Raw genomic sequence first — 22,716 nt, forward strand, 5'->3', positions numbered from 1 at the left:
GACAGTTTAAAGCCCTGGCAGAAAGAGTAGCAGATGTATAAACCTTTTTACCCCATCTCTCTAAAGCTCTAGATTCTCTTTCAGATGGTAGTGGGTTTTTGGCAGAGGCAGCTGCAACACCTATAGGGCCCTGAGAAATGGTTTCTGGGTCTGCAGCATGAGCCTTATACAAGTGGTAGTGAGAATCCGGGACCCTACCTGGACCTCACAAAAGCCTTCGATACAATACCCCACTCGGGCATTATAGATAATCTCACCAGCTTAACTATAAAACCCTATGTCACTAGATGGGTTGCAAACTGGCTCAAGGACAGAACCCACATGGTTAGAATTGCTGGAGCCATGTCAGACTGCAAACCAGTTACAAGTGGCGTCCCACAAGGCTCAGTCCTGGGACCTCTCTTGTTCGGTATATATTTCTCGGAGGTACATGCCAACACGGAAGGACTGTGGCTGACCAAGTTCGCAGATGACTGCAAACTGGGCGCCATAATCGACTCTCCAGCCGACACAAGCATCCTCCAAAAGGGCCTCATAGAAACAGACAACTGGTGCCAAAGCCATGGCCTCAAGCTAAGCGCCAAAAAGTGTATAGTCATCCCCTTTGGCAAAAACAAAGTGCCCACAAATTACCACATAGGCATTAATCCATTAAGTACAGAAGAAGTAATTAGGGACCTGGGGACCCAAGTTGATAGCAATCTCTCATTTGACAACCACGTGGCCAAAGTGGTTAGAAAAACATTTTATATAGCCCACCTAATCATGAAGGGATTCACATCTAGATCAGAGGAGGTCATCATGCCTCTTTACTCATCCCTCATCAGGCCCATAATTGAGTACAATGCCCCTTTTGGGATGTACCTTACCAGACACCTGCAGTAACTGGAAAGACCCCAAAAGTACCTCACCAAGAGGATCAAAGGGCTCAAACAGATGCCATATGCTGCCCAGTTAAAGAAACTCCAGCTCTACTCAGTGGCATACCGCCTGCTCAGAGGCGATCTGTGCCTGACGTATAAAGCCATGTCCAACCCGGAATTAATGGATATGCTGCACCTCAGAAAATCCAAATCCCATCAAGCTATGCGCTCGAGAGACTTGAACCTCAGCACTGAAATAAATAGGACATGCTGGAGGGACAAATTCATAACCCAGAGGCTCCCTTCACTCTGGAATAAAATCCCAGTCCAGATTAGGCAGAGTCCCTCATTGACTCTCTTCAAGAGGAATCTTGATGAGTGGATGGGAGATCGTAGGTTTACCCCGGGTATCACTTCTGTGTCACTGTTAGACAGAGGCACAGTATACTAACCTCGAAAAAGGGCATAGCAAAATTAATTTAAAATGGGTGGCAAAAGCCAAACACACTCTGGCTAGGCTTATAAATGCCCTAGGGCAGATAGCCTAGTATGAACCTATGAACCTATATAAATATTTCTCCAAAATAGGTCTATTTCTTGTTTTTTAATGAGGTTTTTATTCCTTTTACTTTGTTTCTCAATTCTCCATAAAACATTTTTGGATAATCAGTGAATTGCTTATTTGGTTCTTTTTCTTTATACGTATTTCCATGTCTTCTAGTTTTGTCTGCCTTACCCTGATACCTTTAGATTATTATTTGCAATAGTATAAGCTAGAACCTGGTCTTTTTTGATACTATGCATTGCTTTTATCATGTCTGTCTTTCTAAGTATCTTTGTTGATCTTTTCCCACTTCTATAGTTTTCTAACAGTGACTGTTCTTGTCTTAATTGCTTTATAGTTTTTTCTATTTGATTAGGTTCATAGGTGTTTGCTAGGCTAGCGACCACAGGGGTATTTTTAAGCCTAACCATGCGTCCCAAATCTCTGACAAGTTCTGAAACCTTTGATAAGTTTAAGCAGGGGCTTAGGAGATGAAACATTTACAAGCAGGACCTGGGAGGTGAATCATTTTACAGGTTGCCTGTTCCATTAAAGACATAGGTACCAAACCAGGGATGAATTTTCTGTTCCCCATCCAATTGATGCTTCCATTATGGCATTTTATTTCTTCCCTTTCTTTCCCTTATTGCTCTATATTTTTGTATTGACCGCGGTGGGTGTGCTGTGGTAGCATTGTTGCCTCACAGATGGACGTTGTCCTGTTCGATTCTCAACTAGAGCATCTTCTATGTGGAGATATGCGTGAATGGGCATACCTTCATTGAAGGTTGTGCTTCAGGGCTGGCAACTTGGCACGTAAAAATCTACTGCCAATCATTAGCGGACCGGAGGTCCGCTGTGGCGACCCCTAACTGGGAAAAGCCGAAAGACACAACAACATTGCTCTATGTTTTTGTGGTAAGACTTTAATCTGTTATTAATTTTAATTGGACGTAATATATCCTATTTCCTTCTGTTGTATTACATGAATTTCTGTTAGTAGTCTTTATTACTGCATTCATCTGTTTTATTAGACTTCTAACATTTTGACTCTTATTTACTTTTTGTAATCTAATCCCTTTATTGATCTTAATATGTGTGTACATCTCTAATAAATCAAGCAACTCTTCCCTTAGATTATTTTCCTCTAAACTGAGAGCACATTTTTGCTCTCTCTCCCCTCTGTGGGCATTTTACAGAAAGTTGCAGAATATAGTCCTGTGACGTGTCCTTTTCAGCTGTATCCTGCATCATCTGCTGCACCTTGGTATGGGAACTCATTGGCCCATCACTCTACAACATTGCCTGCATCAGATTTACCTCTTGTTTCCTGCTCTTTCCCTTGCTCTGCAATTCCAACTGAATTTTTATACTGGTTTCCTACTGAAGGCTCTAGAGCATCATCTGACAAGTTATCCAATGCTTCCCATTCCACCTGTTTTTCCTTAGTTTGGGGACTCGTTCCGTCATACTGTGACATTACCTTTGTTAGATTTTTCTACACTAAATCCTTCACTTTACAGGTAATCCTTAACTTCATTTTCTGTTTTTTTAACTTCTCCATTACTAATCCTATTTTCCATTTTCCCATTCATTTTCTTATTTTTGGTATTCTATGATTTTTGATATCCTTGTGCCTTTGCCTGTATTTTCAAGTATCTTTAGTGTTGTTTTTTTGTGTTGATTAGTTTGGCTTTCTCATTTGCATAGATATTTAACCATGTCAAATCTCTCTCTCTCTTTCCCATGCCCATATTTCTTCAGTTCTCTCCCGATCCACCTGTTTCTCCTTAATCATGGTGACTTTTGTGATGTTCTTCGTGTTTCACTGTTGCAGTCATTACATTTGGGTAATCTGCTGGCAGGTTGCCCTCAGTCGGCCTGAATTCCAGAGTCTTGGGTCCTGCAATGGTTGTTGTCTCCTCTTCCATGACGTCAGGTCATCAGAGGTATAAAAACATACAGCCGACGCCATTTTCTTCAGTCCTTCTTGCCGCGCGGTGCCCGAAGCAGAAGCATTTCGCAAGTGCCGGTCGGCTGTCTACTGAAATATTCGAATTTGAGTTTCAGAACCGAAGTCTTCACTAAAGCTAAGTACCCCGTTGGGGAAACTTTTTTCTTGCTTTTTACCGATGTCAGAAAAAGTTAATAATTACATTACTTGTGGGACGCAAATACCTCATAAGGATTTCCATTTATACTGTATTCCTTACCTAGGCCCTGATCACAACGTGCCTGGCTGTCGGTTTTGTGCTAGATTTAACCATCGCACTATTAAGTGTCGGTATATTTTTGCATCAAAGTATTTTGGAAACAGATTTAACTACCCAGAAATGTCATCGGATAGTAATCCGACTACCGGAGTACATAAAAAATGCAAATAAAAGAACAGAGAAAGGCAGTCGAGATCCAAAACCGACAACGAAGCTTCTCCTAAGCCAGTCGCCGGTTCACCTGTACTCAGTGAGGCGCTTTCTCAGCCCCTGATAACCCGCTACCTTTGAGTCACAGGCCTCTACCAACACCCATGTGGAGTCTGGCATGCTGCAAGATACTCAAGGTATTGGACCGATGGATATATCTCCCTTGGATGGGTCCGGAGCCGTTGAGCAGGCACCGGCTTCTGAGGGTGTATTCAGACCTCAGCATTTGTATATCAAACCGACAGCTGCAAAACCAAAGACAAAAGCAACGTCTAAACCTAAAAAACCGACGCATGAGCCATGTGCACAGGCCTATATGCCTAAAAAACAGATTATCAAAATGGCTGAAGACCTTATTACCTTGATCAGGGGTACCCATCCCCCTCCTGATAAGAGGCCTAGGCAAGACACTGATTATGAATCTTCAGATCAGGTTTCTATTTCTTCTGATTCCTCTTCTGATCAGGAATTATCTATACCTCCCTATGAGGATTCTGATGCTGAGGAGTCTATTCCTTCTGCATTTCTTCCTGAGGATTATTCATTTGGAGAAACCTTGCATACTTTGAGGGAGCATTTTCACTGGGAGAGTCAAGACTACTCAGAATAAAAAAGAGGCTCAGGGATTTCCTCCTTCTCCCTCAGCACAGGCCTTTAGCCATTCCCCCTGTTTTAGATATTGTGGATGATATGTTTTCAGAGTCAAGCTTGTCCCCTGACTCCTTACCTCCAGCTCCCAGTAAGCCAGATAGATATTACAGGTTCCCTAACTCACATAAATTTTTATTTAGAAACCCTGCTGCTGATCCTGAAACTATTTCACAGGGTCCAAAGGGAGTTAAGGCCTCAACAGCAAAAAAATCCTACCCCCTCTGACAGAGATTCAAAGGCACTGGACAGATGGGGAAAAAAGGTTTATACATCTGCAACCTTGGCAATCAGGGCCTTAAACTGTCAATTTCATATGCTTAAGTACCAACAACATGTTATGGGATTGCTGAAACAGAAAATTATGTTGATTTTAGAATGTGCAGAAAATAAAGAATTGCAGGAATTATTGCATGCAGCTGAACAAGTTGGAAAGCATACTTTGCAATGTGGTTTTGATTCCTTAGAGGCCTCCTGCAGGGCCGCAGTTACTGGATCTGTGATTATGAGGCATGCCTGGTTAAAGGAACAAATTTTACCTGATCATGTTAAAGCTAAATTGCTAGATGCACCTTTACATCATGATTCTCTGTTTGGTATTAAGGCAGAAGAGGTTTTAAAGAAAATGGAAGACAAAGCTAAGTCTATGCAAACTGTTAAAGACTTCTTACAAGTGCAGCCACCAAGATTCAGTAGACACTGGGCTACCAAAAATTGGTCCTTTCCTGTGTAAGACAGAGCTCAAAGGGGCAAATCCAGACACCCTAAGGGTTCCAGATACCAGGCGCAAGATTCATACAGGTCAAAGCAATGGGGCGCTTCCACCTCCAAATCTGGAGGAGATAAAGCGCAAACCTACAGAAAGCAATCCCAATGACTTCCCTCTGCCTTCACCAAGCACTTATCTTTTGGCAGCACCAATAGGGGGAAAATTAGCACTTTTTGCTCAAAACTGGCAGTTAATAACCCAGGACAAGTGTGTACTAAACATCGTATCACAGGGATACAGATTCCATTTCTACACTCTGCCAATGGCGGTAGTTAAGGACCTTAGGGTTAGGGAGGGGTTAAGGATAGTACATAGTTAGTTGTGTATATGTGGGGTTTAGTGTAGGGTTAGAAGTAGGGTTTTGGTGCTTTACTTTAGGTTAGAAGGTGGGTTTAGTTAGTGTATGTATGTGGTTAATTTATTTTGTTTGGGTAGGTAGTATGTAGCGGGTGGTGGGGTTGGCCGACTATGACAGTTCATTATTTTATTTTTTTGCTGTTTAGTGCGTTCGGGGTTTTTCGCTGTTCGTGTTATAGGTGTCGACGTTTAGGTATTTGCGTAAAGGGTTTTTCGATTTGGTAATATAGACCTGTCACTCAGGCGTAAAGTGGTGATCACTGCACACTGTGCTAAGACAAACATGTAATTCTGTATGGCTCTTGACTAAACGCATTGAAGAACCAGGTTTCCATACATGCACAACACAGTTGTCATTCTGGAGAAATTAGTTATTTCTTGAGAGGCTTCTAAAAGTGGCATGTACCAATAAAGTATACTTCTCTTTTAATTAGGATTGCAAAAGTAATGCAATATTTACAATTTGGTGTGTAGCCATGGTGACAGTCCACTACACCTTTGTATGCTTACTCATTTGCAAACATCACCTGAGGAAGTATGTAGGCCATCTCTTGGAGTCTTGGCCACATCACTGTACACAATCATAAATTGTTCTGAAGTCTGGCCGGTGGTGCACTTCCATACGTCTAAGCAGGCTGCTATACAAGTTGGAAATTATCTTTTTTAAATGCGACAAAAATTCCTTCCGAACAGCAAGTTTGGAATTAATTCCCCAGTGCATCTTTTGTTTATTAAGACATTAGGGAAGATGGTCATTTTACACTAGAAAGACATTCTTACTGTGTCAGAACTTGAAACTTGGGTGTTTCAGAATCAGAAAAGCTAGTTTAGTAAGTAATCTAGTTACTTCTGTGCATGTTTGTGCATTGCATATCAGGGTCTTAGGTTGAGTTTTAGAATTATTTGTAAATGTTGTTCCTTTTTGTGCATAACTATGTGTATGTTAACCTGTAGGAGGACAAGAACTTGGTCCATGGAAATGTTTGTGCAAAGAACATCTTGTTGGCACGAAAAGGATTAGAAGAGGGTACTGTTCCATTTATTAAACTGAGTGACCCTGGAGTAAGCTTCACTGCACTTACTAGAGAAGGTATGGTTTTGTTTCTTTTTTTCATTATTTAAAATTATATCCAGAATATTGCATACAAGAGTCCTCTATTTTTAGTGTGATCAGTTCTCTTGCATTAGTGTACTCAACAGTTGTGACCCATTCTGTAACAGCATGATATTTTATTAAGGGTCTGTATTGGAACATTGAATATTTAACAGTTCGAATCACTAAAGGTCGACCCTTAGTGACCAAACTGTTAAAACATCGAATTTTCAAAGAAAAAAATAAAAACAAAACAAAAAAAAAAACTAAACGGTGTAGGCAAGGGGCAAGCCCCCCTGCACCCCCCACACCCCCCACTATTTAAATATACCAGCTTTGAGACCACACTACATTGAAGTAAATGGAAATCTCCCCTTACGGAGATTTCTGTTTACCTCTTCGATGTTCTGCAGTTTCGCTATTCTCGTGTCGACAATGTCAGATTTGACATTGTCGGCTTTCGAGAATTTAATATAGACCCTTTATTAAGCAGTATTTGTCATAATTACAGAATCAGAGTGTGAGCTGTATCTTGTCCAGTGTCCTTTAGTCTTAGTTCTCCAGTACCACAAACAAGTGCAGCTACATTTTTTGGGGCGGGGGGCACAAAGTAAGCCTCTTATTAAATGCATTGTGAAGTATAACTATGGGTGTCCCTGGTTTGTGATACGTTTTAATCAAAGACGTTTTCAGCAGATGACATTTTGTAAACGGTGGCTCATAATTCATAGTAAGTACAAATGTGGGTATGATGCAACAAGTGTATCATCTAGGGTAGCAGCAGCAATGCCATCAGGTGACAGACCTGGCTGAGCATACAACTCCTGCCAGAAGATGCTAAAAGGGTGTTCCTAAATGCTGTTCTAGATTAATTGCTTTCTGCCCCCCCCCAAGAATGTTTTCATGCAGTTTGAAGAGAAAGGGAAAACTGTGAAAACGGAAAGATTTAATGTTAAGTTGTCAATCTCGCCTTCATTCTTGCTTGATGGGTTCGGAGCCGATCCCTCGGCTCCGACTCGGCACTTGCTTTAGCTCGAGAACTCCTTTTACCAGCTCGAGGCAGCCCCATATCCCATGATGCAAGGCAGGAAGTACCCAGATCTCGTTTGCCGCTTCGCTTGGGAGGTCTTCTCTTTACCAGCTCCTGGTAAGTTGTTCACATTTGTGATTTTTAAGCCCCTTTTTTGAGTTAAAACTAATTTTTTGATAGTTTAATCTTAAATTTAACCTTTTCTGACAGAAATCCCTGTCTCTTTTAATTTTTAGTCAGTCAATTTTCCCTATCCCATCCCCCCCCTGTTAGGGTGTGTGTGTTGGTGTTTTTTACTAAATACCTCTTGGTATTAATTTAATTTAATTTGACTGATGTGTGTGTCTGTTGTGTTTAGGCACCATGTCTAAGGAGAGGGTTTCAGGTTTTAAGAAGTGTGACTCGTGCTGTCAGAAGATGTCTCTGACAGACGGTCACACTTCTTGCCTGTACTGTTTGGGCCCTCTTCACCTGCAGGACTCCTGTGCTATTTGTCACTCCTTCAGCCAGAGAGTCCTGCAGGAGAGACGCAATAAGTTGATTCTCAGGGGTCTTCTTAAGCGGCTCTCCGGCTAAGTCGGCTCCACAAAAATCAACCAAAACTGCCAAGGCCCAGGCTTCTGTTTCTCTGTCTGCGGCCTCGGCTCCGACTCGTAGAGTCGAGATCGGCTCGGCTGGAGCCGATTCTGATCCACAAAGCTTTCGGCGCCGATGGCTATCGGTGCCGAATCTGCTTTGACCACTGTGGTGTCGGCTCCGATCGGCTCCGACACCCACATGGCACGGGCATCGGTGTCGGCTCCGATCGGCTCCGACACCCATGTGGCACAGGCATCGGTGTCGGCTCCGATCGGCTCCGACACCGTTACCTTGGTAGCTGTATCGGCTCCGGCTGGAGCCGATACATCGAGACGTTCTGCCGGCTCCGAGAAATCGGTGCCGACAGGATCAGTATCGGCTCCGATGGCCCATTCCCGGAAGAGGTCGAGGTCTCCTTCCTTGGAGCCGATACTTTCGGCTCCGGCTTCGCCTCTTCTATCGGAGCGGAGCCATCGGAGCCGATCTTCAAAGTCATCCAGGTTGTCAGATCATGACCTTGAGAGAGTGGTCAGTAGATTGCTCAAGTCACAGGTACTGGCCCAAATGCTACACAGTCCGTCTCAGCAGACGACTGTTGGTCCACACCCCATTACTGTTCCTCCTTCGACTCTACCCCAGAGTTTGGAGTTGGAGTCTTCGGGCAGGGTTACTGCTACGGCTGGAGGACCGATACCTCCTTCTGTCCCTTCAGCCCCTACTCTTATCTCCTCTTCCTTAGAGGGATTCGGTGGTCGGGCTTCCATGGTCTCCTCCGAGGGTGAGTGGCATCGACCCTTGTCCGAGCCCGCTCTTCCCCTTGGAGCCTCGGCCTTGGTGAGCTCGGCTCCGACATCTGCCTCGGAGACTTCCTTTTCGGTGGCCCCTGGAGTTCCTAGCTCTTCGGAGCGGGTTCTCTCGGACCTACCTGGGAGGGGAGCATTCGAGGTGATGAAGAGTGTACTGGCCACTGGTATCAGTCAGCAGTCTCTTCCCGTAGCTCCTCCCTCTATTGTACCTGTTGACATCTCTGCCACTTCTCTTGCTACAGGACCCAGAGATCCTCCTCCTCAGGTTTCCCCATTGGGAATTTCCCCCTCTTCCGAGGATTCTCCTGATGTTTCGGGAGATCCTCCTAGGAAGAGGACTTGTAAGAGGAAGCATGTAGACTCCCTGAGTCTGTCACTTGGATACTGACTTTGATGAGTCAGAGGGATCCCTAGATCCCCTCTGAGGATGTCTCCTTCTCAGACATCCTAGAACTTCTGAAACAGAGGGGAAACTGGCCCACCAACAATCCCTCTGAGGATGAGTCAGTATACCTAGAGGCGTTTGGATCTCGGCCCTCCACCTCCTGGGTGTCTCCGCCTTCGACCCCCTTATGCAGGTTATTGCACGAAGGCGTGGACAGCTCCTGACTCTGTAGAGCCAGTCCCTAGGAGGCCTTCTAAATTTATCACTGCCCCTAGTGACAAACAATTCCTTACCAAAGGTGTCCCTGCTGATGCCATGGTGGTGGCTGCGGCCACCAAAAGGAACTTGCAGATCCTTCCGTGCCCGTCCATCCTCCTAATAAGGACTCTAGGACCATGGATAGGTACGGCAAGCGGATGTTTTCCTCAGCGACCTTTGCTATGCGTCGCTGAATTATCTTTGTCACTTCACCAGACTCCAGAGATATCCTCAAGGAGCTGGGAGAGGTAGTTCAGGATCCTACAGCTGCAGGGGCCCAAGAAAAGATTGCTTCAGCTAGGAACCCTCAATTCCATTGCTAACTCCTCCATGCGGCTAATATCTTATGCTGCGGATGGAGCGAGTAGAGCCGCAGGCACAGGTGTGGCTCTTAGGCGCCAAGCCTGGATGCGGCTATGTGATTTTTGGATCCCTTTAAGGCGTCCTTCACAAATTCTCCCTTTGATGGGTCAGCTTTGTTTGGCCCTCAGGTGAAGGAGACCTTGACCAGGTGTGAGCAGGACGGCAAGACTCTTTCTGCTGTTGGAGTCCGTTTTCCACCCCTTCTAGGCCTTATCCCAAAGGACAGAAGGGTGGGAAGATGTGGTTCCGTAAATCCCAAGGAGTCACGCCGGATTCACGTGGTCAGTTTACCCCTAGAGGCAGAGGGGGTAACAACAACAGGCCGCTCTAGAGGCAGAGGGGTCCAAGAACCAGGGCAACAGGGAGTCTCTTCCTGAGAAGCCTTTTCAGCATCCCTGAGGTGTTGCCCGGCTGTCCCTCCTTGGAGGCAGTCGGGAAGATTATCACTGTACCCAGAAGCCTGGCATTCCCTCACTCAAGACAGATGGGTACAGTCGATCATATCCAAGGGTTACATAATTCCTTTCGAGGAAAGTCCCTTCCCTCAAGTTCCCTTCCAGATGTACCACCGGTCTAAGGGACATTGCAGAGTTAGAAATCAAAACTACTGCAAAAGAGCCATTCAGCCAGTTTCAATAGACCATTCAGAGCCGGAATCTACTCAAGGTTCTTTTGGTCCCCAAAAGACGGGAGACTGGAGACCAATATTGGATCTCAGCAGACTCAACAAGTCTGTGAGGAAGACAAGATTCGAATGGTCACTCTTCAGTCAATTCTGCCCTTCTTACAGAAGGACAACTGGATGTGCTCAATAGATCTTCAGGATGCGTACTATCACATCAAAATTCACAGACGCTCCAGGAGATTTCTCCGCTTCGGCTGGGGTCCAGTCATTTCCAGTTCAGAGCCCTGCCCTTTGGTCTCACTACAGCCCCCAGAGTGTTCACCAAATGCATGGCAGTGGTCACGGCTCACCTGAGTCGTCAAGGATTCCAGGTGTTTCCGTATCTCGACGACTGGCTCCTGTCAGCCACCACCAGGCATCAACTTATACAAGCCAGGGATTACACAATAGACCTTTGTTCTCATTTGGGCATCTCAGTCAACTTCAAAAATCATCCTTATCGCCCTGCCAGTCTATTACCTTCATAGGCAAACTTAAACACTGTTCGGATGTCAGCTACCCTTACAGAACAAAGAGTTTCAGACATTCAGACTCATGTCAGGATCATTCTGGCCAGCAAGAAAGTACAGGCCAGAATGGTTCTAAAGGTATTAGGTCTCATGGCTGCGGCCATTACTCTTCTTCCGCTGGCTCGATTCTACATGCGCCTCCTTCAGTGGATGCTGTTCACACAGTGGTCATACCAGCAACTCCCAATGCGTCACCAGATTCTGGTGACACAAACATGCAAAGAACATCTTGCTTGGTGGATCACATCGTCTCAGGTTCACCAAGGCAGGTGCTTTGTACCTCCGTCCCGATAGCCACTGTCACCACGGATGCCTCCTGATCGGGTGGGGGGGCATTATCAGGGCAGGATGGTTCATGGGGCGTGGCAACCGTTCGAGTACCATCTGCACATAAATGTCCTGGAGATGAGAGCAGTGCTTTTAACGTTGCAAGCCCTCAACGACTTTCTTCCCGTAGGGACAATTGCAGTCCACACAGACAACATGTCTGTAGTTTGGTATATCAACAAACAGGGCGGAACCAAGTCCTACCCCTTGTGTCGAAGCGCTCAGACTATGGCAATGGGCGATCTCCTCTCATCGGTTTCTGGTAGCAACGCATATCCCTGGGAAAACCAACATTATAGCGGACAGATTGAGCAGAGCTATTCTCATGCCTCACGAGTGGTCTCTCAAGCAATCTATAGCGGAAGAGATTTTTCTGGAATGGGGTCGTCCATGTTGCGATCTTTTGCTACTCCCCAAAACAGCAAATGTCCAGACTTCTTCAGCCTCTTCCTCTATCAGGCCATCCCCCAGAGACGCTCTAACCCAGGATTGGCCCCAGGGACTTCTTTATGCCTTCCCCCCCATTTCCTCTCATCCCTCAGGTGATCCAGAAAGCTACCGTGTTGAGAGCCAAATTGATTCTCATTGCCCCTTACTGGCCTCGACAAGTTTGGTTTCCGTTCCTCCATCATCACCTTTTGGTGCAGCCGTGGCATCTGGACCCAGTGCCAGATCTACTGATTCACCAATCCGGTCAGCTGCACCGGTCAATTCCTTCTCTCAACCTCACAGCATGGTTGCTCCACTTCCTTCCCTAGCCAGGCTTCCTTTGATCTCTAACCCAGTTAGAGATATCATAGTAGCTTCACTAAAATCCTCTACCAGGAAGATTTACACGAGCAAATGGAAACGTTTCTCTTATTGGGCTAAGGCCCAAAATATTGATCCTTTTACTGCCCCTGTTCAGGCAGTTCTGGACTTCTTAGCAGAGATTTTTCATGCAGGCTCCTCTTCTTCCACAGTCAGAGTTCAGTTAGCTGCTATTTCTAATTTTCATGTTGGGATAGCAGATCATAATATTATGTCCCATAGGCTCTGCAGGGCCTTCTTGAAAGGAATTTTCCTACTAAAGCCTCCAATCAGGAATCCTCCTCCTCAGTGGGATCTAAATTTAGTGCTGACATCCTTGATTCTTCCCCCCCTTCGAGCCAGCTGTTTCTTGTTCCCTGAAATATCTTTCTTGGAAAACTTTATTCCTAGTGGCTATTACATCTGCCAGGAGGGTGTCTGAACTTCATGCTCTTCGGTTCGACCCCTATTTGATTTTTCACAAAGACAGAGTATCTTTGAGAACTAATCCATCATTTTTACCTAAGGTCGCTTCAAAAACAATCTGAATCAATCCATTGATCTCCCGTATTTTTTCCTAACTATTCAGATAGAGCTGAACAAAAGCTACATTATCTTGACGCCCACCGTCAGCTCAGATATTATTTGGACAGAACAAAAAATTTAGAAAATCTGATCAACTTTTGTCTCCTATGCGGATAATAAAAAGGCCTACCTGTTTCTAAAGTGACTTTGTCCAGATGGCTTTCTTCGGTCATCACTGAAATTTATACGATCAGGGGAAAACAGCTGTGCTCAAAACCTAAAGCACATTCAACTAGGAGTTTAGCTACTTCTACAGCTTTTCAAGCTAGACTACCTTTGGACACTATTTGTGCAGCGCCACTTGGGCCACTCCTCACACTTTTGTTTCCCATTACAAATTGGACTTGGCCTCCAGGGACAGAGCCAGTTTTGGCTCTACAGTCCTCAAGAGTTTGTTCCATTGAGCCACCCAGGATAGAGGTGCTAGGGGCCGGTCCCATCAAGCAAGAATGAAGGCGAGATTGACAACTTAACATTAAGAAGTTATGTACCTACCATAACGTTCCATGTTAGTTGTCTTCTCTCGCCTTCTTTCTTGCGACCCTCCCTCCTTCCCCCTGGCCTGGACAGACCTTGTATAAGAAACTGTTATGCTAAAGACCATTCAGACCTGGTCCTTTTTCCATCTGTAAGTTTCTTCTTCCTTTGGGAAGTATTTTATGCTTGGTGTTATTGCCCTTTTTGTCAACAAACGAGATCTGGGTACTTCCTGCCTTGCATGATGGGATATGGGGCTGCCTCGAGCTGGTAAAAGGAGTTCTCGAGCTAAAGCAAGTGCCGAGTCGGAGCCGAGGGATCGGCTCCGAACCCATCAAGCAAGAAAGAAGGCGAGAGAAGACAACTAACATGGAACGTTATGGTAGGTACATAACTTCTTATTATATCCACCCATCCCAAAGTACAGCAAAAACTTACCATCCAAGCAGTGGCTCTTTTGCCGTCACTTTACCAGAAGTTTGCAGGTGAAACCTTGGAGAAATTTAGAAAAGAAGCAGTAGGAGAACAAACAAAAGGGCAAGTCAAAGAGGCCTTTTGGAAATGACAATGTCTTAGCAGTTTTGCCTCTATGAAGAAATCCTTCCCCCTCATAGGTTCATAGGACAATACTAGACTATTGGCCTGGAGGCCCTTATAAGCCTAGCCAAGAATTTTGCCCATATTCCCACAAAGCCAGCACCTGTTTCACCTGTCCAACAGGGACACGTTTGTACTCTGCTTGACATGGCAAGGGAGTCTATTTCATAGATGGGAGAGTCTTTGGGACACAAATCTATCCCACCAGCAAGTTCTATTTATGTCACAGACCAAGTTGAGGCCTTGTGTGCGGGTTGCACAAGGGGAGTTTGACTTACGGATATACATCAACTCCATCAAGGCTGGGTCGGAGATGGCCTTGTATGCCAAACACAGGTCGCCTCTGAGCAGTCTGTATGAGACTGAGTAGAGGGACAGGGCTTTTAGATTATCTGCTACTACTTATACTTCAGCACACCCACTTCGTCATATTCTGTGGGGGGGGGGGGGGGCACTTAACCTTCTTCAGGACCAAATGGGATAAGCCCATCTCGGACAGATGGGCACTAGACATTATCTCGTCAAGGTAGTAGGTAAAATTAAATTCCCTTCCCCTTTTGAGGAATGCAATCCATCTTGGCAAACTGTCTGGTATTGTCTTTGATCTACTTTGATCTGCTTCTGACCTAGAGCTCACAGAAGAGTCACACTGGAGGAGTAGAGGAGGGGGTTATACTCCTAACTTTTCCCCATGCAAAAAAAAAAAAGAAAAGATGGGCTATGGAGGCCTATTCTTTATTTCTCAAATTCAACCTATTCTTAAAGATTCCAGCTGTCAGAATATTCAGCATGCATTCCCTTCTCCATTTACCAATGCCCAAGACTTATCTGGTCACTGAAGTGTCTACCGCCATATTCTAGTACACAAGGGGCACAGGTGGTTCCTCAGCTTCAGGGCAAGAGGGACTTTCATTTTTAGTTTATTTTCTTATCATTTGGATTGTCTGCTATTCTCCAGAGCTTTGTGAAATATGTGGCCTGGGTTTGGAAGACTTGATTAAAACACATTCACATCTATTCCTTCTTGGATGACTGACAGCTTCAGGCCCAGTCAGATAAGTAACTGCATTGAAACCTATAGATGTGTAGTTGTTCAATCTCTCTGTTCATTCTCTCCTGATGGGTTTGGAGACGATCCATCTGCTCCAGTACGGCCGTATGCAAAGCAGAAGGTCTTCAGTTGCTCTATGCCAAACCCGTATCCCATGATGCACTGTGAATTACCTCAGATCTAGTTTGCCGCGGCATCTGATCGGAGGTTCCAGTGCCAGCTCAGGCCAGTACTATTTTAAAAACTTATATATTAGTAGTTATTTTTATAATCCTGTTGTTAAACTCTCATAAATAGTTTGATAGGTAGTTTGTGTTATAGCTTCTTAAAAGCTCCCCTTTCCCATGTGTGTTTAATAATTTTTTTCATATATCAGCCTCGTGTGTGTTGGCCTAGTTGTTTCTGTGATGATTTTAGTATATCTGCAGATATAGCCTTTCCTGTTTTTGGCCTTTTTGTATTTTGGCCTTAGATAGTAAATAGTAGTTAACTTTCAGTTATTTCTGTGTGTGACTTAGTAGTTTTCGAATTTTTGGTGTTACATTTTCTTAGACTCCAATGTGTGTGTGTGTGTGTGTGTGTGTGTGTGTGTGTGTGTGTGTGTGTGTGTGTGTGTGTGCTGTTAGAACCTAGGGTATTACTGAGTAGCTTACTATATTTGGGTTACATTTTTCTTAGGCTCCTTTCTGTGGTGTGTTGTTAGAGCCTAGGGTATTGCTGATTATCTGCTGTGTTTTTCTTTAGTAGCATAATGGCAGATGACAAAGATAAACACCCAAAGTCTGGGTTTAAAAAGTGTCCAGACTGTGGTCAAAAAATGTCGGTGATGGATGGACATGTAACTTGTGTTTATTACTTAGGAGCTGTCCACTTACAGGAGTCTTGTGCCAGTTGCCATTCTTTTTCCTTGAGAGTGTTACTAGAGAGGAAAAGGAAATTGGTGGACAGGGGCTTGTTAAAGCATTCCTTTCAAGAGGCTTTGAGTGACCAGGATGTGGCTAGCAAGTCTTCTAAATCTTCTGTGGAATCTAAGGACTCTTAAGAAGTCTAAAAAGTTGGAGGATTCTGCGACATCGGCTCCACAGACCTCGGAGCCGACTGTCTTTTCTTTTTGGAGCTGGCCCCCTGCCTTGGAGCCAGTATCTGAAGTGCCTCTATCTCCATTGATTCAGTCGGCACCGTCGGTGCATTCTTCTAGGTTTTCTGTCAGCCTTTTGGATTTGGATATGGATCGATTGGTGCAGAAGCTTTTACAGGCACCAGGCCTTGCTAAATTGTTGTCGGCTCCTACCCAAGCGGCTTCGGAGCCGAAGACCATTACTCCTACTTTGACTACTCCTCCTCTGAGCCGTACCAGACCGTCAGAGCCAGAGGAAGCAGATCTGCTGATCATGGAAACGAGACCTGCTCCAGTGTCCTCAGCTCCATCCACTTTGATGTCCTCGGCACCGACTGGGGACTCTAGGAGCCGACACTCTCCAGTCGGATCTGGGGAAGATAGTCAGACCGACTTGTCGGTGCCAACTCTTCCTATATGAACTTTGGATCGGATGAACTCGGCTCCTACATTCGGCTCAGAGCCCACAGCCTCAGTGTGGGAGGGTTTGGCAGATTTTCATCGTGCATACAGCTGCAGTCATAACAGATGGGTTCTCCTGCCGTCAGGCGGGTCCTGGGTCGGGCGAATTCCAAAGTCTAGGTTCGGCGTCGGTTGTCGTCGCTTCTTCCCTGACGTCAGTACGACAGGGGTATAAAAGAACCAGCCGACGCCATTTTCTTCAGTCTTTCTTGCCGCACGGTGCCCGAAGCAGAAGCAGTTCGCAAGTGCCGGTCGGCCAGCTCCTGAGATTACGAAAAATTTGGAACCGAAGTCTTCTTAAAAGCTAAGTACCCCATTGGGGAAACTTTTCTTGCCTCAGACCGATGTCAGACAAAGTTAATAATTGCATTTCTTGTGGGAAGCAAATACCGCATAAGGATTTCCATTCCCTCTGTATACCTTGTTTAGGCCCAGACCACGACGTCTCGGTCTGTCGCTTTTGTGCTACATTCAACAAACTCACTATTAAGCATCGGGCGGAGTTCGCCCAGCATTATTTTGGGAAAGCATTTAACTATACTATGTCGTCGGATACTCCGACCCCGGTTTTGTCTAAAAAACACAAAGACAAGGATCGACACTCGAGGTCCGCGGCCTCTACCGACACCACGCCTAAGCCGACTACACGTAGTCCGGTTCTCAGCGAGGCGCCTACGCAGCCCCTGATTACCGACGACACATCTTTGGTGGTGTCTCCTGTACCCGAGGTCGCAGGCTTCTCGGCCCACACCCTGACTACAGATACCGAAATCACGCTTGGCTTTGAAACACAGAATGTGGACAGGTCCACCTCCACTCTAGGTGTCTTCAGACCTTCCTCTTCTTTCTCCATCAAGGCTTTCACCAAGTCCAAAGCTACCATGCACCCTAAGAGACCAGCTACACAGGGCCCATCTCCAGGCCCCCTGCCTAAGAAACAGATGCTTAAAATGGCTGAGGATTTAATTACTCTAATCAGAGGTTCTCTGCCACCTCCGGACAAAAGACCCAGAGTGGAGGAAGATTCCCCCTCCTCTCATCAGGGCTCCATTATTTCAGAGCACTCTGATTATCAGGAACAGTCTTACTCCCCTTTTGAAGACTCTGATGCAGAGGAATCTATCCCTTCTGTATCCCCCCCCTGAGGATTACTCATTTGGTGAAACTCTGCATACCTTAAGGGAACACTTCCACTGGGAAGGCCAGGATTATTCAGATTCCAAGAAAAGGCTCAGGGAATTTCTTTTGTTACCCCAGCACAGGCCTCTGGCTATACCTCCTGTCCAGGACATCCTAGATGATGTTTACTCGGAGGCCTGCCTTAACCCGGATTCTCTTCCTCCAGCTCCAGTTAAGCCTGACAGGTACTACAGGGTTCCTGACTCACACCAATTTCTATACAAAAGCCATGCGGCTGACCTAGAAACCATCTCACAGGGGCCCAAGGGAGTTAAGGCCTCCATTGCCAAAAACCCATTGCCTTCCGAGAGAGATTCCAGATCCTTAGAAAGGTGGGGAAAAAAGGTATATACCTCGGCTACCTTATCCATGAGGGCCTTAAACTGTCAGTTTCATATGCTAAAATACCAACAGTTTCTGTTATCTCATTTGAAAAGTAAAATGTCACAACCTGAACAACCAGACATGGAGTTGCAGGATTTGATGCATAGTGCAGAACAAGTGGGTAAACATACCTTACAATGTGGTTTTGATGCTCTAGAGGCCTCATGTAGAGCTGCTGTTACAGGCTCAGTCATACGTAGGCATGCCTGGCTCAAGGAACAAGCCTTGCCTGATCATGTCAAAGCTAAATTACTAGACGCCCCTCTTCAAAAGGATGTACTATTTGGGGCAAATGCTGAGGAAGTATTACGGAAAATGGAGGAAAAGGCTAAATCAATGCAAACTGTGAAAGAATTTCTGCAGGTCCAACCCCCACGTTTTAGTAGAAATTGGCCTTTCAAAAACTGGTCCTTTCCTGCCACAGACAGACCCCAATGAGGCAGATACAGGCGCCCGAGGGGCAGAGGACAAACACAAGGCTCGTACAGAGGCAGACAATGGCAAGCTCCTACACAAAGAGGTGGTGAGGACAACTTGCAATCTTTCAGAAAGCAAAACCAATGACTTTCCCCTTTGCATGCCAACCAGGTCTCAAATGGCAGCCCCCTTAGGAGGAAAGCTGGCACTATTCTCAAAAAATTGGCATATTGTCACAAAGGACAAATGGATCCTGGACATTATAAACAGAGGCTACAAATTCCATTTTCATACCCTTCCAAAAATGAAAGGCATGCCAAACCTGCCACACAATCAAAGGGCAGAGGCACAAAAGCAAATTTCGGGTCTTATAAACATGAAAGCTTTTCAAGAGGTACCTACACACGAACAAGGTCAAGGTTTTTATTCCAGGCTATTTCTGGTGCCAAGGAAGGGAAAAGATTGGAGACCGATTTTGGATCTTTCCATTCTAAACACATTCCTACTCGTACCAAAATTCAAGATGCTCACTCTACAGCAACTTCTTCCCATGCTGGGCAAGGAGTCTTGGCTGGTAACATTGGACCTCAAGGAGGCATACCTGCGTGTCCCAATCAGACAAAATTGCAGAAGATACCTCAGATTTCTTGCAGGTTCAACTCATTATCAATTCTCTGCATTGCCCTTTGGTTTATCTACTGCGCCCAGAGTATTCACGAAATGCCTGGCATCAGTAATTGCGTACTGCAGACTTCAAGGGATACAAATATACCCTTATCTGGACGACTGCCTGATCCAAGCGGACAGCAAGCACATTCTTCTGAAACATCTGGCTTATGTAATAATATTATTAAACTCTCTAGGATACACAGTCAGCAAAGAGAAATCAAGACTAATACCCTCTCGGAAGATAATTTTCCTGGGTGCCAATTTGGACACAAACACCCAGATGGCCTACCTCACACCAGAGAAGCAGGGGCAACTAATTCAATACTTCAGAACACTGGCAAATTGCACCAGGCTGACTGCAAGGAAAATCCTGCAGGCTCTGGGATTCATGGCATCTTGCATCTTACTAATCCCATGTGCAAAGCTGCATATGAGAAAACTACAATGGTACCTAAAAAACATATGGTCTCAACACAGCCACAGTTTGGAAACAATAATACCATTAACTCCATGTCTGCAAAAGGAATTTCTGTGGTGGGCTCAAGCATGCCAAACAAACACAGGCCTTCCATTCAGCAAGCCTCAAGCAAATCAAGTCATCACAACAGACGCCTCGGACTATGCCTGGGGGACACACATGACAGACCGGTGCATTTGGGGCAAATGGACCCAAAAAGAAAAGCACCTTCACATCAATCAAAAAGAAATGCTAGCAGTGATAAATGCTATTATAGCTTTCAAGGACCTTCTACAACCAGGTCAGCTATTGATAAGAACAGACAACACCACAGTTATGTGGTACATAAACAAGCAGGGAGGAACACATTCTTATCCCCTATGCAGACTGGCCATGTCACTTTGGAACATGGCCATGGACTTACAAATGGAACTACAAGCACAGTACTTGCCAGGCAAGGAAAACACGCTGGCAGACAACCTAAGCAGGAATATGACAGATCCACATGAATGAAAGTTGTATCCAAAAGTTTTTGCAGAAATAATCCAAGAATGGGGAAGGCCAGACATAGATCTCTTTGCCTCTCACAAAAATCATCAATTGACAAAATTCTGCTCAAGGATCTTCCATCCAAAGGCCTGGAGAGTGGACGCTCTCTCTTTCAGTTGGACATCAGTGACAGTTTATGCCTTCCCACCTCTTCCTCTGCTGCCCAAAGTCCTATTGAAGACCAGAGCAGACAGACCAAAGATGATCCTCATCGCTCCGGACTGGCCAAGGCAACACTGGTACCCACTCCTGAGAAGCCTGACACATTCCCCACCATGGACCCTGCCTCTAATGCCTCTTCTTCTGACTCAGCACAGCTTCAAAACTCTTCACAGTCAGCTGAAAACACTCAATCTAGCCGCATGGAAGATTCCTTAGCATCGCAGCAGGCCCTGCTCTCCAAGGAGGTGCAGGATGTCATTTTGGAGGCCAGAAGGCCATCAACTAGAAAAGCTTACTCTGCAAAATGGAAACGTTTTTGTGTTTGGAATGAGAAAAAGGGCCAGTGCCCTGGAAAACTGAATTTACCTCAAATACTACAATATTTGGCTGAACTGCTAAGCAGTGGACTTTCGTTCTCCATCAAAATCCATGCCTCAGCCATCTCTGCAGAATACAACACTGATCCACCTTTATTCTCTCACCCTCTATTAAGACAGTTTCTCAGAGGGGCTAAGAATTTAAGACCTCTAAGAAAACAACCAATACCTGCTTGGGATCTTAATTTCATTCTGGAAAAACTGACTTTGCCTCCTTTTGAGCCAGCTGTCTCATCAGATTTACAATATTTGTCCTGGAAAACAGCTTTCCTTCTGGCTATCACTTCAGCTCGTAGAGTTTCAGAACTACAGGCTCTTATGGCTGTCCAGCCTTTTATCATCTTCCATCAGGACAGAGTTTCATTATGTACCAACCCGTCCTTTATGCCTAAAGTGGTATCCAGGGTAGCTTTAAATCAGGCCATACATTTACCTACTTTTTATCCTAATCCTCAAAACAAAGGGGAGAGATTACTGCATTCCTTGGACATCCACAGACAACTGCGTTATTATCTGGACAGAACAAAACCTTTCAGAAAATCAGAACAGCTTTTTGTGGCCTATGCGGTAGGAGCTCAAGGAAATTCAATATCCAAACAGACAATCTCAAAATGGATAGCCCACTGCATATGCTTTTGCTATTCCTTTCATGGCAAAACTGTACCTACAGGCATTAGAACTCATTCTACCAGGGCCACAGCCACCTCTGCAGCCTTCCTCAGAAGAGTTCCTACCAAGGATATTTTAGAAGCAGCCACTTGGAGTTCTGTACATACCTTCTCCAAGCACTACAACCTACCATTATACTCCAAATCTAGAGCAGGATTTGCCACTGCAGTCTTGCAGGGCATTTTGGCTCCTCCTAGCTCCACCTAGTGCCTACCACCCCTTTCTTAGCTTTGGGATTCTACCCATCTGTTATGACTGCAGCTGTATGCACGATGAACATAGTACAGTTTTGTACCTACCATAAATGTAGATGTTCAAGTGCTAATACAGCTGCAGTCCAGGTTTCCCTCCCTCCTTCCCCTCTAGGGGTCTTCTTTTATGGTGTATTTGCTTGCAACTACTGGTCTTTGATTATATTGCATTGCATTATTACATGATTTTATGTATTGCCTTCCTTCTGGGGGCACCTGACATCTGGGGCAAGAAAAACTGAAGAAAATGGCATCGGCTGGTTCTTTTATTCCCCTGTCGCACTGACGACAGGGAAGAAGCGACGACAACCGACGCTGGACCTAGACTTTGGAATTCGGCCGACCGAGGACCCGCCTCACGGCAGGAGAACCCATCTGTTATGACTGCAGCTGTATTAGCACTCGAACATCTACATTTATGGTAGGTACAAAACTGTACTTTCCTTCAGGTCCATCAACTCCTTCACATCGGAGCCATGGTGCCTTCGAGGCCATGAGGAAAGCCTTGCCCCCCCAAGACATCCTTGACTTCAGGCCTTGCTTCCTCTTCCCCCAAAGTACCTGTGTCTGCTTCTGCTTCCATCATCCAGGCTAGGCGTAGAGTCCCAGAGCCTAAAGTAGCCCCACAGGGTGGCCCCTGCTCTTCCGAGACCTCCCCGGAGGCTCCCACTGAGGAGGTACCCAGGAAGAGATTGTGCAAAAGGAGACACTTGGACTCCCCACAGGAGTCTTTAACATCTGACACTGACTTGGATGAGTCAGCTGGATCCCCCTCTGAGGAGATGTCCTTTGCTGAGATACTCGAGATCCTTGGGCAGAGGGGTGATTGGCAATCCAAAAGCCCTACTGAGGATGAGTCAGTTCTCCTTAAGGCTTTCGGGTCTC

The 22,716-nt window shown here is 45.4% G+C and overlaps 1 protein-coding gene across 2 annotated transcripts in view; it reads left to right on the top strand.

The window, feature by feature from the left end:
• The window catches only part of TYK2 (tyrosine kinase 2), a 2,798,586-nt gene that overhangs the window by 2,215,611 nt on the left and 560,259 nt on the right, over nt 1–22,716 (top strand). For both annotated transcript variants that reach the window (XM_044084572.1, XM_044084573.1), the window contains one exon: nt 6,559–6,694. In XM_044084572.1, coding sequence (XP_043940507.1) covers nt 6,559–6,694 — 136 coding nt within the window. The remainder of the gene's footprint in view (nt 1–6,558; nt 6,695–22,716) is intronic.

This window comes from Protopterus annectens, chromosome 9.part0, assembly GCF_019279795.1.
Source record: "Protopterus annectens isolate FY-2018-M chromosome 9.part0, PAN1.0, whole genome shotgun sequence".
In the NCBI taxonomy this organism is placed as follows: Eukaryota; Metazoa; Chordata; order Ceratodontiformes; family Protopteridae; genus Protopterus; species Protopterus annectens.